Source organism: Marmota monax, unplaced genomic scaffold (genome assembly GCF_021218885.2).
Source record: "Marmota monax isolate L192 unplaced genomic scaffold, Marmota_monax_Labrador192_F-V1.1 WCK01_AAM20220418_F8-fsc00275, whole genome shotgun sequence".
In the NCBI taxonomy this organism is placed as follows: Eukaryota; Metazoa; Chordata; class Mammalia; order Rodentia; family Sciuridae; genus Marmota; species Marmota monax.
In genome coordinates, this window is record NW_026691942.1 from 970,221 (window position 1) to 986,250 (window position 16,030).

The 16,030-nt window shown below is 50.2% G+C and overlaps 1 protein-coding gene across 3 annotated transcripts in view; it reads right to left on the reverse strand.

The window, feature by feature from the left end:
• Positions 1–926: 926 nt before the first annotated feature.
• The window catches only part of Ncapg2 (non-SMC condensin II complex subunit G2), a 68,564-nt gene continuing 53,460 nt past the window's right edge, over positions 927–16,030 (reverse strand). For all 3 annotated transcript variants that reach the window (XM_046433571.2, XM_058577012.1, XM_058576576.1), the window contains 6 exons: positions 15,192–15,379; positions 13,951–14,091; positions 11,448–11,551; positions 10,574–10,674; positions 8,762–8,861; positions 927–1,294 (listed from right to left, as the gene is read on the reverse strand). In XM_046433571.2, the coding sequence (XP_046289527.1) occupies positions 1,243–1,294; positions 8,762–8,861; positions 10,574–10,674; positions 11,448–11,551; positions 13,951–14,091; positions 15,192–15,379 (686 nt within the window). In that variant the 3' untranslated portion in view covers positions 927–1,242. The remainder of the gene's footprint in view (positions 1,295–8,761; positions 8,862–10,573; positions 10,675–11,447; positions 11,552–13,950; positions 14,092–15,191; positions 15,380–16,030) is intronic.

Below are 16,030 nucleotides of genomic sequence, written 5' to 3' on the forward strand. Positions count from 1 at the left end.
TATCCTTTTTAAATCTTCACCATGATGGTTCCATTGTGATATATTTAATAACCCCTCTTTATTGAACCATGGGCTACACCTTTGTATCGTCTTAACGTATGCCCTAACTGTTCTTGATTTTACTGAGATGCCTCCTTCCTCTAGCAATTTACTTAACACCCTTTCGGTTTGGTTTTTACTAATTTTTAATTCCATATTTCTGCTATAAAAATAACGCAACCCAACAAGATAACACAAAACCAAACCAAAGCAAAACAAAACAAAAACGGAACAAAAAATCGTTGTATCAGTTTTTCTATTTTCTTGACATGTGTATTTGTGGTCTATCTCTATCTCTTCCTCAGGGACAGGAAGCTTGAAACAAAAACAAAACAAATCAAAACAAGAACACATTGTTTTTTGAAATGGTCACCCATTCTCTGGCCCTGCCCTCAGGGGTGAGCAATTTCACTTACCCCCAAGCCTCAGGCGTCCACCAAATGCTGCAGTCTGGCTGGGCACAAAATAATGGAGGCGTCACGAGGCACTTGTAGGTTCAAACAGGATCTCCTTTATTGCCCAAACTCCCCCGCACGCCACCCACATGGCCCTTCCAGGAACACCACACACCAACTCCCTCCCCTGGAACTTCCTCCGCCCTCCACCGGGCTCTGTAAGAACTCAATGGGGAACTCCGGAACTCCTAGAGAACTCAATGGGAATTCAAAGGGAACTGCCAGAGAACTCAATGGGAACTCAAAGGGCCCATATACAACTGAATACACAGCCTGTTTCAATCCAGCATCGTCCACAGCTTAACTTAATTATCATCATCTTAATGGCTCGCTGGCATCACCTCTCAACCACTCCTTCTGGTAAAATGCCAGGCGCCATTCCGACTCGGCTGTGGCTCTCAACAACTAATGTCTCCAAACAAAAGACAAAAATATGTGGTGAGTGCTTTATTACTCATGGTTTACAAGCTATATTATATATAAAAAAATCATTTTTAAAACAACCAGGTTTGCTGGGAAGTGTCCTTTTCCCCTTTGCACCATGAACTTTGGCACCATGAACACCTGAGTCCTTTGTATTAAACATACCCTTTGTGTAGGTCCTGGGCAAACCTTGAGGACTTCTGAGGTCTCGGCTCACCCCCCAATCCCCATCATCAATGTTAGAAACTTGGGGAAATGCACACGCACTGTTTCACTTTCTGAGCCCTTCTCCCCACTGGGCATGTCCAAAGAGGTGGTGGCCTGGTCATGAGTTAAGAAGCTCCCCCAAGGTCCTCATTGACGATTCGTAGAGAAATCTGAAACACAAAGACTGACTCAGCTACAGAGAAAAAAAGGCCAGATTATCCAAACGTACGTTTCCAAAGGAACACAACCAGGGCGCACCTGAGGGTGCAGCAGGGCCATCGAAAGTGCAGGTCGGGAGTCCCGCCTGGGCAGCCCCACACAGCGAGCCCTGGCAACGGTGCCTGTGTGCACCCACTCAGGTCGGCCCTCAGAAGCTTCCTCAGGACCTCCTCTCAGCCGCACCTCAGATCCACGGCACAGGGAGAAGCACACGAGGTCGTTCTGGCCCATTCTCCCCTGCTGCACAGAGGAGGCTCCGGCCCTGCTCTGCAGCGGGACAGTCCCAGCCAGCTCGGATGCCTCGAGGCCTCGGGGCACCTGGCCCTGCCTGTCCAGCCAGGGGGCGAGAAGTCACTGCGCTTCCTTCCAGGCTGTGCTCCCACTCCCAAGGGCCTGTTCCCATCAAGACTCCTGCCTGAGGCTGGCACCTGGCCTCTGCTCCTACAACTGAGCGCACCCCTGCGAGCAGGAGGCTCAGCCCTAGGGCTTCACCAGCTGGCATCTCCTGGACAGCTCCACTGGGCAGAGCAGCTACACTGAACCTCCTGAGTCTGCAGACGCTGTTTCTTGGTCTTGTGCCCACCGCTGAGATGATGCCCTTCTGCCTGATGCAGCCTTGCAGACTGTCCAGCCATCTGACCAGGTGAAGCACAACGGCTACTTTGAATGTTCTCGAGGTCGTGCTACAAGCCAGGCGAGCTCTACTCTGAAGTGCTGGGCTCAGTCAGCGCACCCAGGTCACACCACCTTGCAGTCAGCACAAGGCCGCTGTGCACACACCTGCACCCGCACCTCAAGACAGATCCAGAGAGCTCTCTGCAGAGTCTGCCGGGAGCTCAGTAAGTCTGTCCAGTCACTCAGAGGTACATGTGCTTTCTATACGGACCCACACAGATTTAAGGGAAGAAAACAGACTTGTCCAGGTCCTCTGTCCCTCAAGACCCCCTCCCTCGGCACTGGGTCTTGTGTGCCAGGCAGCACCGAGACAACTGACCTGGACCTCATGGAGAGGGCCTCTGCAGTATGATGCGGCAGCAGCTCTGGCTGAGCTCCTGGGGCTGCTGTGGGCCTTTGGCTGGCCCACCACCAAATGAGGTGCCCCAAGTGGGGCCAGAAACGATGAGCACGGGGCCCAAGGATGCCACACAAACAGGGCTGGGGGCACCTCACAGGACCAACCGCTGCCCTAGGCGGTCTTGCTTCCTCCGGGTCTCCTGCCAAGCCCTGGGCCTGGGGAGAACAGTGCTCAGCTCTGCCCCTCCTGCCAATCCGGAGCTGGAGGTGAGACAGGAGAAGGGGCAGAGTCACAGCCACCAGCACCTAGACCCCAACCCTTAAAACTCTGCCGTCTCCTCAGGGAGCACGAGCGCGTGAACCCCGAAGACAGACACGAGGCCGTCTTGGCAGACTGCCTACGCAGCTCAGCACTGCTCCACTGGCCCACACCCACGCCAGCCACAAGGCTGGCACACTGCCTGGCCACTCAGGATGGGCAGGGCTCAGTGGACAGGGTCCTGGGACCAAACTGGATGCCAGGCGGATGCTGGGAGCCCCACAGCAGGCCACCCCTTTGCTCTGCTGCTGCTTGAGGGCTGGGTCAGTGCACGGTGAGGACCCAAGAAGCAATGACAACTGCGGAACAAGAGGAAGAGAACTTGGGGCTTTACAGCTAAAGGGACAGCAGCAGAACCTTAGGCCACCAAGCCTAGTGGGCTGTGGATCTCCTTGTGCATAAGATGTGAGAACCGGGGGGTGAGTTCCCTGGGCTCTGAGCCTGTGAAGTGCAGGACCCAGGCTCAGCATCTGTGAAGTGGCCAAGGCAGCACCCTGTGGTCACCAAGGACCCATGCACTGAGCAAAGAGCAGGATGAAGGACATCACCATCCCTCAAGAGGGGCTTGTGTGTAAGCGACAGGGGTGTGCTCTAAGGAAGCCACAGAAACGCCCTGCCCATGAGCACGTGGAGGAGTGCTGAGACCAGAAAGCATGACGGCCGCTCTCCTCCAGCCCTGCTCAGCCACTGCACCCCAGGCCACCCTCACCGCCCGCAGAGCAGACCAACGTGGCACCCGCTGTGGCAGCAGCACGACCACAGCGCATGTCCTCAGTGGGAAGACTTGGGAGGTAACCCAACCTTCAGAAAGGCTCACACGTCTGTAACCTCAAAGTAAAAGGTGTTGTCTTCACACTAGTGATGGTTAAAATAGCTCCTTGCACACACAAGTTCTTCCCCCTGAGGAAACGCATCCAACTTAGCTCTGCGCTGGGCGAGGCAGTGAAGGCACAGTAAGAAGCCGTTTTTATTGAGCACCCCAACCAGCCAACCAACACCAACCCCGCTGGGGGGAAAGCTGATTGCTCACTTCTGAATCGAGGCCCACTGTATAGACACCCCAGGGAACAAGGGTTCCTGGAGCCTTGGAGATGGTAGCTGGCCAAGGTTCTCAGGTCCAACACTAAACCAGGTCATTCAGAAACACACTCTGAATGTGACATCTCAACTGCTTCCTCCTGATGGATGAATGCTTTGCTTCAACCATTTTTCAGACTGATTTTCTTCAGCGCTGGCTCTGCTGGGTTGCTGCTGGCACAGGGGTGGGCCCAGCAATGCAGACCACTGAGAGGACTGCCCAGAGTGCGAGGCTTGGCGGGGAACAGCGCACCGCACCACATGGCAGCACACAGGATCTCCACAGCCAGTTCTGCTCTCAGAGCTTCTAGCTCCCCAGGCCCTGCTCAGGGCAGGAGTTAGGAGACACTGGTGAAGGGGCAGTGAGGCTTTGCAGCAGGAGCCCAAGTCCACTTCCCCTCAGCAGTAAAAACATGTGACACCCAAAACGGTGTCCTCACTAATGGCATTTTAAAATAAAGATGAGTTAAAACTCCTAGAGCTGTCATTGTGGTCGCCCTGGTGAGTTGTGTGTCTGATACACACTTTTTATGCTGCACGTGTTTTCTGATGCACAAAAGCTCCAGCCATCTCAAAATAAGGTCATCATCTTCGAGAGTTCATGCTCAGAATCAGAGCACTCTGCAGAGGGCAGAAGGTGCTGCTGTTAATCACCCCACAGGCGTGTGCTCAGGCTGCACCCGCCCTGGGTGACTCCATGGTGTGCAGAACAGAGGCTCTCAGCTGCGCCTGACCCTTAGTGATCCCATGATTCACAGAACAGCAGTTCTCAGACGGCATCTGCCCTGAGTGATCCCATTTTTTAAAGCTGTTGTTTGCCTTGAACTACTCCATTCTGAGTACCAGGGCCAAGAGTAATGACTCCATACCTGGTTTGTACAGTAAACAAGCAACACCTGCCCAGCACCACCATGAGGCATGACTTAATCAATAACTTTCATGTGCTGACTTATGAAACTGAATCCCGAGTACCTGGACATGTGGCCGACCCAGATCCTATCAGGAACAACAGACACGGGACCCAGCCAACCCAACCTCAGCAGATGCAGCTGCCTTACCTTAGGCCCATAAAAGGAAAAGCCTGCAAGACTGTCCACAGTGGCACCCTGACCTGTCACCTGGGACTAGTCATGAGTCTTGCCCAGGAAAATGGCCACAGGCATGAATCTCCCATGTCCGGTCCCACTGGGCTTCAGCAGAGAGCAGTTTTTCCTGCCCTTGGAGGTTATGCATGGCCCACTCAAGCTAACACTGCCCTCCGTGGGGACCCTCTGCCTTGACGACTCTGCAGAACCGCTTGGCTAAGACCCTCACCTGACTACCCACGGTGGCTCTGGGACTCTGCCTTCAAGCCTCTGCCTGTGCTCCTGGCTCAGCATCCTGCCATCTTTTCCTCTCTTCCTTAGTCTATATATGCCATCGTGTGAAGTCTCCTTTGTGACTTGAGAGTTAGAGATGTTAGAAGTGAAGGCTGTGACCGTCAGCCAAGCATTCGGTGACCTGCCACTGCTCGGTGGGGCAGCCTGTGACGTGATGGTTCCCAGTGAATCCCGACATTGTGGAAAGACAGACACGTTGGGGGTGTTGATGGCATGACCACAGCATGACGGTGTGTGTTCATCACACTGTCCACAGAAACCATGAAAACTGAGGAGTAAAGAGGACACATACTGAAAAGAAAAAAGCAGAAAGCCAGCAGAACGTCTGAAGGCATGGGACAAGCAGTGAAGGCCCGACACATGCACAACAGGAGCTCCAAAAGGAGAAGCAGATGGAAAGGACAGCGTGAAGCGATGGCACCCAGAGTCCCACATCAGCGTCAGACATGAGGCGCAGCCCAGGGAGCCAGAGGCCACTGCACAGGACAAGCACTTAACATCACATGGGGCAGACCATGTTCCACGTCCAAAAAGCCAGAGAAAATCCCGAAAGACAGGGAAATACCTCCTGTACTGAGAAGCACAGCTCAGAACTTCACCTGATAAGCACAGTCAGAGGAGGAAGCGCTCACTTCAGAGGTCTCAGTTCAGAGCGCCACCCCGTTTCTAGGGCTGAGCTGAGGCAGCACAGCACGGTGGGTGTGCTGGAGGAAAGAAGCCGGAGGAAGCAGAGGGGGGCTCCGCCCAACCAAGACACAACAAATACCAAAGGCACAGACCACCTCCTCCAGCACCCCCCGCCTGTCCAGTCACCACCCAATCAATCCCTGTCAGGGGACTGATGCCCGATGAGGTCAGACTCACAGCCCACTCATGCCATCACTCCTCTCAGCCCCAGGAAGGCAGCCAGCTGCCTATGGACTGAGACCTCTGAAGCTGTGAGCCCCCAGAAAAAACCCTCCTCCTCTAATTGTCAGGTCTTTTGGTCACAGCATTGAAACACAGTCTGATTTCAAAATGGGCTAAAGATCTCAACAGACACTTTATCAAAGAAGTGATTCAGAGGGCAAATAAGTGAATGAAAAGAAGTACCACACCATGAGTTCAGGGAAATACACATTAAAACAAGACACCACTTCACACCTAATAAAATGTCCCCAATCTGGAGTGCTGGCCACACCAAATGGCAGCAAGGACGTGGAGCGGCAGGAACTGTCTTCCATGGTGGAGGAGATGCAAAGTGACAGTCATGCTGGAGGACACGTGAACCACTGCTTATGGAACTGACCACACTCTGTGACCCAGCAACAGTCTCCCTTGGTTTGTACCCACAGGAGTAAAAAACTTACAGTCACACAAAACCTGCGTACAGCTGTGTTTGTGATTCCCACACCTAGAAGTAGCCCAGCTGTCTCAGCAGGCATGGAGGACAGCCCCCTGTCCACGTGATGGGGCTAAGGGTACCCAGAGGACTGGTGAGGAGTCCTTTCTGGGTGTGACTGGAAGAGTGTGTCCAGAGGACAGCAGCTCCTAAACTGGTGTGTCCAGAAGTAAGAATCATGTGCCTAATGAACAGATGGGCACATGTGCTCTTTCCTCTGGGGCTGACACCTTTCTCTCGACCTTCGATGTCAGCACTCTGGGTTCCAGAGTCTTCAAGCTCCCCCAGATTCTCTGGCCTTGGCAGTGACACTGTTACCCCCCTAGTTCTCAGTCCTGTGGACTGGGCCTGAGCCACACGACTGACTTCCCTGGCTCTCCAGCTGGCACACAGCCTAGGGAGGGACTGCTGAGCCTCGTAACGGTGGAACCACTCCCAAGATGCTGCTGTCCTCTGACACATCTAGGTATAAACTCTGCAGAATCAGAAGGAGGGAGGATCAACAGGTGGCACATACAGGAATTCAGAGCAGGGGAACCACTCTGTGCAGTACTGCAGTGAAGGGTATAGGTCCTCTTACATTGGTTCAAACTTCAGAAGGTTCAAAACCAAGAGCGAGCTCTAATGTGCACCACGGAGCTTGGGTGATAGTGATGTGTCTGACAAGTGTGCCCCAGGTATGGGATGCCAACAGTGGGAAGGTGCATTATGTTGGGGGCATGGGCATATGGAAAACCACAGCACTTTCTCTTCCATCTTGCTATGGACCTCAACTTCGTTCAAAATTTTCTGGTGTTGTTGGGAATCAAATCCAGGGCCTCTGCCACAGAGCAATATCCCAGCCCTACAAGATTAAGTCTTGGAATAAAACCCATTGATTCTAACATTGCAAGAATTGTAATTAGCAGATTTACTAATAGCCAGCCCTCTGTGTCTGTGGGCTGCACATGCATACACACAAGCAATCACAGATTGAAAATATTTTTAAAACACTGGTCTTCACTGAACATGTGCACACTTTTTTCCTTGTTGTTATTCCCTAAACCATGCAATGTATCAACGATTCACACAGTGTTGACATGGCACGGGGTATTAGTGACCTAGAGATGATCACAGGGGCAGCAGGAGAGGCACGGATGACCCAGCAGTTTCTCCCCCTGAGTCCTGGAACCGTCCCTGAGGATACTGAGGGCATCACCTCTCCCCTTTGTTCCTGAAGTACCCATCTCCTCCCTTCCTCTGCTCTCAGTGCAGTGGGGCTTCTTTTCACTGGGGTGGAAAAGGGACTCTAGGCTGTAGACAACAGAGGTGAGGCTCTGGGGACAGGACAGTCCTGGGGACGGAAGGAGACCCAACAAAGTGAGGCTGTGTGGCTCACAGCATGCTGCCATGAGCGAGTGACCCAAAGCCACCTTGCTCCTGGCATGTGGCAGTCTGCGTGGCTTCACTGGTCTGCCTGCACGCAGCATCACCCACACACCTGAATATCTGGTGTTAGCTTGTGATGTGTGTTCAGAGTAGAATGTCACATAAATACCATCTAAAACTGCCGACTGTCTAAGCCTTTAACAATTGAGAAAAGCAAAAAAATTTCTTAAAATCTGAAGTGAGTTTCAAAGAAATCAGGCCTTGCTACTACATTCTGAGAATTCCCAGTTGAGCCAACAGGGTCTCATTTCACTGACTGATTAAAACCAGGGTCCATGGGACAGAAATGGATCCCATGACCTCCAGGCAACTCAGTTCTCAAACATATTTGTAAGGCCAATTTCTAGAAAGTGAGCATCCAGGTGATTGTGACTATGAAACAAGTCATGAAAGCTACTTTGGACGTCCACTTATAAATTCAGCGTTTTTGAAAGCCTTTCTCCAAAGGGAGCAGCAGACCTGGAGTGGAGTTTGTCACCCTGGTACGTGTAAAGCAAGGACAGCCTGCTCCAGAGCCTCAGGAAGAGCAAGCAACACTGTCCTCCCAGAGAGGAGGGGAGCAGCTCCTCAGAGGCTCAGGAGGGGCCGTGCCACCCAGCATGGCGATCGCGGGAAGAGGCACTGTGCTCAGGAAATGCCCCGCTGCAAAGTGTGGCGAGCCAGCAAAAGCAATGTCTACCTGGAGAGCTTCTGAGCTAACGCCCTTCTCTTTCCAGAGCAGAAAGTGCCAAGTGACCATTCTTCCCTGAGACACACAGAAGTGCCTCCCTCTTCCTCCACAGCTTCTGAGCTGCTGATCTTGAGCATGGCGCCCACTCACCTCTCTAGGCTGTCCTCTTCCAGGGTGATCTCCATGAAGGCCTTCAGCTTTCTGTGCACAGTGGCTGCAGTCTCCTTTACTTTGGAACTTCTGTGTTTACCTGTGACAAGAACATAGTGGGAGAGGGGAGGGAACGCAGTGTCACCACAGAGGCACAGAATGCTCTGCACATGCAGCCACTCCCATGTGCCCTTCCAGCCGACCCACCCAGGGATGCTGTTAAGGTCCAGCGTGTATTCATGGAAGCTCGGCTGTGGGCGGAGTCCCGGGGCTCTGATCCCACAGCCTTAAAGAAGCTCTCTGCCACATACCAAACAGAAGGGGCAATGGGCATATTTCAGAGCTCTCCCCCAGTTTAAGCATGGTGGACACTCAGCACCCCAGGCTCCATCCTCACAGCTCCTTGTGGGCGCTGCCCCTCATGCTGTGCATTTAAAATCAGGAGTCCCTTAGAGAAGCTCATGGACCTTCAATGTGGCACCTCCCTGGTGTTGTGCATTTTAACTCGGGGCGGAGGGTGGGGGGAGGTTCCTCTTAGACAAGTCTTTTCTGTGCCTAATCAAGTCCAACAAAGTTAAAAAATAGTACATATTGGGCTGGGATTGTGGCTCAGCAGTAAAGAGCTCGCTTAGCACGGGCGGGACCCAGGTTCGATTCTCAGCACCACATAAAAAAATAAAGGCATTGTGTTGTGTCCATCTACAAAAAAAAAAAATAAATAAAATAAAAAAATAAATAAAAAAAATTCTCTCTTAAAAAAAAAAAAAAAAAAGTACATATGGAGCTTCCCTAATCTGGAAGTCTATAATCTGAAAGACCCTTAAATCTAAAACTTTTTGACTCTTCTATGATAGTCTTCTAAAAGTTTCAGATTTTGAACCATTTTGAAATTTGACTTTTTTCAGATTAGAGATCCTCGCCCAGGATAGTCTATGCAAATATTTAACAATCTGGAAAACTTCCAAATCCGAAAGACTGCTGGTACTCGGCATTTGGGATAAAGGTAGTCCACCTGTATTATAAATCTATAGACACACATCACATTCAGTCTCTTGGGGACAGCCTGTTTCAACAGAAGACTTCTCCACCTACAGCAAACTAAATTTAAAAAGCCCTTGGGGCTGGGGATGTGGCTCAAGCGGTGGTGGGCTCGCCTGGCATGCGTGCGGCCCGGGTTCGATCCTCAGCACCACATACAAACAAAGATGTTGTGTCCACCGAAAACTAAAATAAATAAATAAATATTAAAAAAAAAAAAAAAAAAAAAAAAGCCCTGCCAACAGCTGAGACGCTGAAAGATAGGCCACCCCAGTGATGGTGCTGTGACTGTTGCAATTACTCCTCCACAGCTGTTTCTACTTGTTGGGATGTGAAAGAGGCAGAGTACCGACATGAACATCATTAACAAATTACATTTTTCACTTTTGGGGGGAGCAGATTGGGAGGCGGGCAGTCTTGCTATATTGCCTATATACTCTTACTCAAACTCTTAGTACTGAGTAATCATCCTGTGTCAGCCCCACAAGCAGCTGAGACCACCAGCCCGTGCCACCATGCCCAGCCAGCACATCAACAGAAATTCAATTCTACGGCAGAAAGGAATGCTGGAAGGCACCCAGTGTGCAAGGTGGAAGGTGGACTGGAACTGCAGTGCAGAAGGGACCACAAGCTCCTGCACAGGCAGGCAGGCAGGCTACGAGGGCAGGCCCGCCTGATGGGGAGCCAGCAAGGATCAGAGCGCCCAAGCACACCTGCCAATGGCTCAGGCATACCCAGCAGCGTTCCCGATGGAGGAGAGAGAAGGTAACCCACCTTTGTTGATCACCAAAATAAGATGCAGAACAGCTGTGAGGCACACAATGCCTTCAATGTCTCCAGAAATCACACACGCCTTCAACTCATCCAGAAATGACCTGTAAAATTAACAAGCATCTGGCTTACTCCACAGGACGTGCTGATAACTACCAGAACAATAAACAGGAGGTTCATCAATAACCACACCACCGTTTGCAAGGTGGGAAACTAGCTGAACTCTTCCCATACACTGTACTGCGTGCACCATGACATGCAGGTCAGGCACTGAAACCAGGTGTCCTTGCTGGAGAGAGCACAGCACTGGCGGGTTAAGAGAGCCTACACCCGCCACCACATGACTCAGAGCTGCCGAAAAAGGTGCTCTGGGTTTTTCAGCATTCAGGGCACGCACCTGCCATGAGGGCCTGAGGTGTCTGCCGTCTATAGAACCATTCCCTCTGCACCGCCAGTGCTCTGTGCCACCCAGACCCCGAGATTTCAGCCGTGGATTCCCCACATGGGCCGGGGAAAAGGGTGACAGCTACGCATGGACAAAAGCTACCGTGACGTTTAACCCAGTAAGGCGTCTGAAAGCACGTGTGCAGGGAGCTGCACTAGACGACCTCATGTTTCCTCCTCAACTAAATGCTACTTATGCTCGCATGACAAGACAATGGAGGTGAACATGCTGTACAGGAGAACAGGGGTTTTCTTTATATAAGTTTCTTGTAAACATTTTTTTATCACTGAAATGGGGGGGGGGGGAAATCCATGGAAAGTTTTCGTTGCAGAAGAAAATGCACCTTTCCAAATGTAAGAGTGATGGGAAGAGCAGGAGCTGTCAGAGGAGGCACAGCCAGGCAAGCCTCAGACCCGCAGAGAGGACACTTACCTGACCACGTCCGGAGACTTTATTACTATTCCTATCAGGCATCTTGAAAACGGGGGAAGGTCAGAAAGGCACTCTGGTGGAGTGAGCTCTTCCAAATCAGAAATCTAGAAAAAGTTTCAAGTCAGTAGGTTATAAACTGAGGCTGGGCTAAGGCTTATTTTACATTTCTCTGAGCTTTCCGCTACACCTGGGAAAGCTCTCCAGAAACTCGAAAGAATGACTTTCAGTAACTATCGAAATGTCCACAATAAATATGAACAATCCATTATTGTGCACCAGGGAGTCTTAGTAAGACAGAGATAGAAAAAAAGAAAAAAGGTCTTTTGTGCTGGATGCGGTGGCACATGCCTATAATCCCAGCACTGAGAGGGAGGCTGAGGCAGGAGGATCATGAGTTCAAAGATAGGCTCGGCAGTTTAGCAAGGCCCTAAACAACTTAGCAAGATCCTGTCTCTAAATAAAACTTATAAAAAGGGCTGGGGATGTGGCTCAGTGGTTAAGCCCATATGGGTTCAATCCCTGTATAAAAAAAAAGTCTTTTGTTTTGGGGTCATATGCTATGAATATTGTGTATTTATGCTAAGTCTTAACTCCCTCCTTTTCAGAGCTCCATTTCCTGGTGAGTCTGTGTTGTGCCAGGCGGGGCATGCTCTGCCTAGTCAAAGGAAAAGCATGCTTCACAGCCTGCACAGGGCAGAGTCCTTCAACAGCGCTCTCGATAACCAAGGCCTTTACCATCAGCCACGAGGTTACACAGGTGCTTCCCTGGTGAATGAAAACCACCTGCACACAGCTCTAGGGAAGGCTGTATCCAAAACTGCTCTGCAGGGCTCCAATATTAATCTGGATGGTGAAGTCAGCCACTGTGATATGTGTAACGATACTATTTATCATTAGAATGCTTTACATCTAGAGCTGTGTTGCAAGGGCTTTTCTGATACTATTAGACAAAAGATTGTTAATTATGGGTCAAGATTCCTAGCCCATATAGAAGTACAAATAGGACCACAGCAGGAGGGTGGAAGGGTTCTACTGGTAAGAGCACTGCTAAATCCCCAGCAGGGACCTGGCATGGGTGGCTGTGGAAGGCAGACTCTGATGACTGCACCTTGCATATGGAAACGTCTAGAGAAAGCACTCAAAAGTACACAAAGAATAATGTGAAGTCAACAGAGAAGATACTAGAGTAGCAACACCTGATTCATCAAAAAAGAGCAAGGAAAAAAAATCTGAGAAAGTCACAGGGCAGATGGGACCAGCGGGAACAAATGGTGAGATGATCAGCTTAGTCCCAGTGTGTACCCAGTAAGGAATCCCCAAGCACAGAGGGAGGGGGACAGCTGAGTGGAGCACGGCCAGCAGCAGGCACACACTTGGCCTCATCTTCCTGTCACTAAGGCAGACGACCTCCTGTCCCACTGTAAGGAGGCCCTCATTCTATTTCATGCTTATAATTTAGGGAATACCTTAGGCAGTTTATATTCTCACAGTCACGCACTGCACAAGACCTTGCAGCCACCCAGGGACTGCACCATGCCAATGTCCCCTCAGACTGTGCCATCTGGCACACGCACGGTGGAGCTCTAGAGCGCATCCCCACTGGCAGGCAGACTCCAGGAAGTGGTACAGGAAGAGTCGCCCAACAGGGGTCACGGCGTGTCCTCGTGGTTAAGTGGCACATGTGTGTGTAAACCCAACTCTCCCAGTAGGAATCCCGTCGGAGCCCACCTTTCTGGGCTGAGACCCTGCTGTTAACTCCCCTGTCCTCTTACATCACTACCCACCTCCTCGTGGTCTCTTTGTCAACTGCCACCCTGATTACATAGCTCTTCAACCAAATCGGCTAATAATTTTTGTATTAATGATCATCACCCTCTATTCATCCACAGCTACTATGAGGAAAATAAGATAGTCTGTGGGAATGAATGAATTATCAATTTATCCTATCAGAAATTCAAATTTCCTATGCTTAGAAATTAAAAAAAAAAAAAAATGGTTGACCATGCAGCAGGCAGAGACACAAGATGTCCTACACAAACACAGCCGGTCCTCCTGCATTCTGCTCACCCCGACTATCCAGGCTTTAGGAAAGAGTGGCTTTTGTTTTGTTTTGTTTTGTATTTTTATTACCGGGGATTGAACTCAGGGGCACTCGACCACTGAGCCACATCCCGAGCCCTATTTTGGATTTTAGTTAGAGACAGGTTCTCACTGAGTTGCTTAAGGCCTCACTTTTTGCTGAGGCTGGCTGTGAGCTTGCAATCTTCCTGCCTCAGCTTCCTGAGCCGCTGGAATTAAGAAGCATGTGTCACCCCACCTGGCTAGGAAAGAATCTTAACAGAGATGGACCCATTCGGACCTCTAAGGTGTGACTAGCAGATGTGTTCAAGGTGAGCCAGCCCATAAAGGCTGTGTTTGAAAACTCAAAACTGTGCTGCTGGTAGAAGCAGCGTTGTGGACAGTCAAGAAGAGGCATCACCGTTTCAGGATCCAAATACTTTACCTTCCGCAGACGGTGACTCATCTCAACCACAGGCGCAGCAATCAGAGTGGAGAGCACGCCCCGGTGGACAGGAGTGTCCTGGTGCCAGGACTGCACGGTGGTTATGAATGCATGAAGAGGGGTCTGGACAGAGTAAAGGAGCTGCAAGGAAACAGAGGCTGTCCTCAGTGGAGCTGCAAGCCAAGGTTACCTAGGACAGGCAGACCCTGAAATGAGGATTCCCACCGTCCTCCCATGGCGCCAACGCCAGGAAGCTTACTTCCCTGCCGTCAGAGCCCACCGGGCTCCCTTCTGTGGCTGACTCAGACGTGACCAAAGCCCACTGGAAACCACCATTTGACATTCCCTCACCAAGAGCAAACAAAAACTTTTGAAGACAGACGAGTCAACAGTAGTCAGGGAAAGAGGGAGGGAGGGAGGAGGAAAGAAGAAAGAACCATAGGGAGAAACATCGATGACATTAAAATAAGACATCAAACCTAAGACAACGTGTTCTGAATGAGGCCACTCAACCAACGTCAAGAGTTGACAGGAACACGAGGTCTTGGCATAAATTACTTTACACAAACAGATCACAGACACCAAGACACAAACATTTGAAATGAATTCAAGTACAAACTAGAATAGGAAAAATATGGCAAACAATCTTCAGTTTTACCCATCAGCTAAGGATAGAATAAAATTGAAATCTTTAGTATTTTAAGAATGGTTAAATAGAAAAAGAATGGCTCTCCAATAACAACACGAACTTGTCCAGGAACCGGCACTGCATTATCTTTAGGAGTAAAACAAATGTGGTATATGGGTTTTGTATGAGTTCCTTCTTCAATAATCCCGCATCACTTCAATTAATGCAAATTGCTTCCAGGCAAGGTGTCTACTCATTCTACACATAATCAAAAATTAGCATTTTTCAAAAGCCTATTCTAATCCCCTCAACAGGCACAACTACAATGCCCCAATTAAAAAAAAATGTGTCGGGTGGGGGTAGTCTATTCTATCTGGATATTTCTAGCAGTAACCGTTGCTGGGAGGCTGGGGCGATCTGTTCTGCTTCCTGCTAGAGCCCTCGGTGGAGAGTGTCTTGAGTGGGCCCTGCAGCACAGACACTGGCCCAGCCCTGCAGCAGAAGCATGGGTGAGGGCTGGGCCCACATACCTGCCACTGGGTCTCCACAAGCCCAGCCCAGGGACCCAAGAACACCTCACCCACAGCACAGCCCACCACGAGGGTGCCAGTACCTGGAGGCCTTCTTCTGGTTGCTCCCTGAAGCTCCGTGCAATAGATTCCAGCATTTTCTGAAACACTTTCTGGACTGTATCATACAACACTGTAATGACCTCATCTGGATCTGGTTTCTGAATGCAGGAACTTCCTGTCACCTCTTTCAGAATGCCAAGAAGCAGTGAGACATAAAAAAATCCCTTCTCTGGAAAGGAAAGAAGAAGAATCAGTTACATGATACACAAGCCCGATGAAATCTCTTAACATGCGTATCTGAAGGTAGATCAAAGGAGCATATAACTCCATGTTGATCAGAGTAATCTAAATTCTTAACCTAAACTGAAATGTAAAAGCTTTGTCTGATTTAGGTGTGAAACCCAATGCCCTCAGCCACTGAGCTGTGTGAACACAGGGCAACATGGCAGTGAGGCTCCTCCCACACCCCGTGACTTCTCCCAGCTAAGAGTGAAGTCGACATTCAGCTTCAACAAGCACCCCAGAGCGATGGTTCTGTGGTTAACACTCGGCAGTAGCATATTTATTCTCTTTCTTTTCCAGGTTTCTCCTCACTGGGCTGCATTAATTTGGTAAAATTTACTCCTGTGTAAACCTGATTATATTATACTATTCATCCTTGAAACCCTGAATTTTCATCTTTGTTTTGTACACTGAACTATAAAAGCAGAGCCAGCTCCTGTGAGCTTTGTGGGTGAATCTGACACACCATCCAGAAGCAGGCTGGGCCTCATTTGTATGGCCACAAGGCCATGTTGTAAGGTGCTGTCCTAGAGTCCACCCCATACTTAAAATATACCCCACTAGGAAGCATAGGAACTGTGAGCGCAGGCAGTTAGCT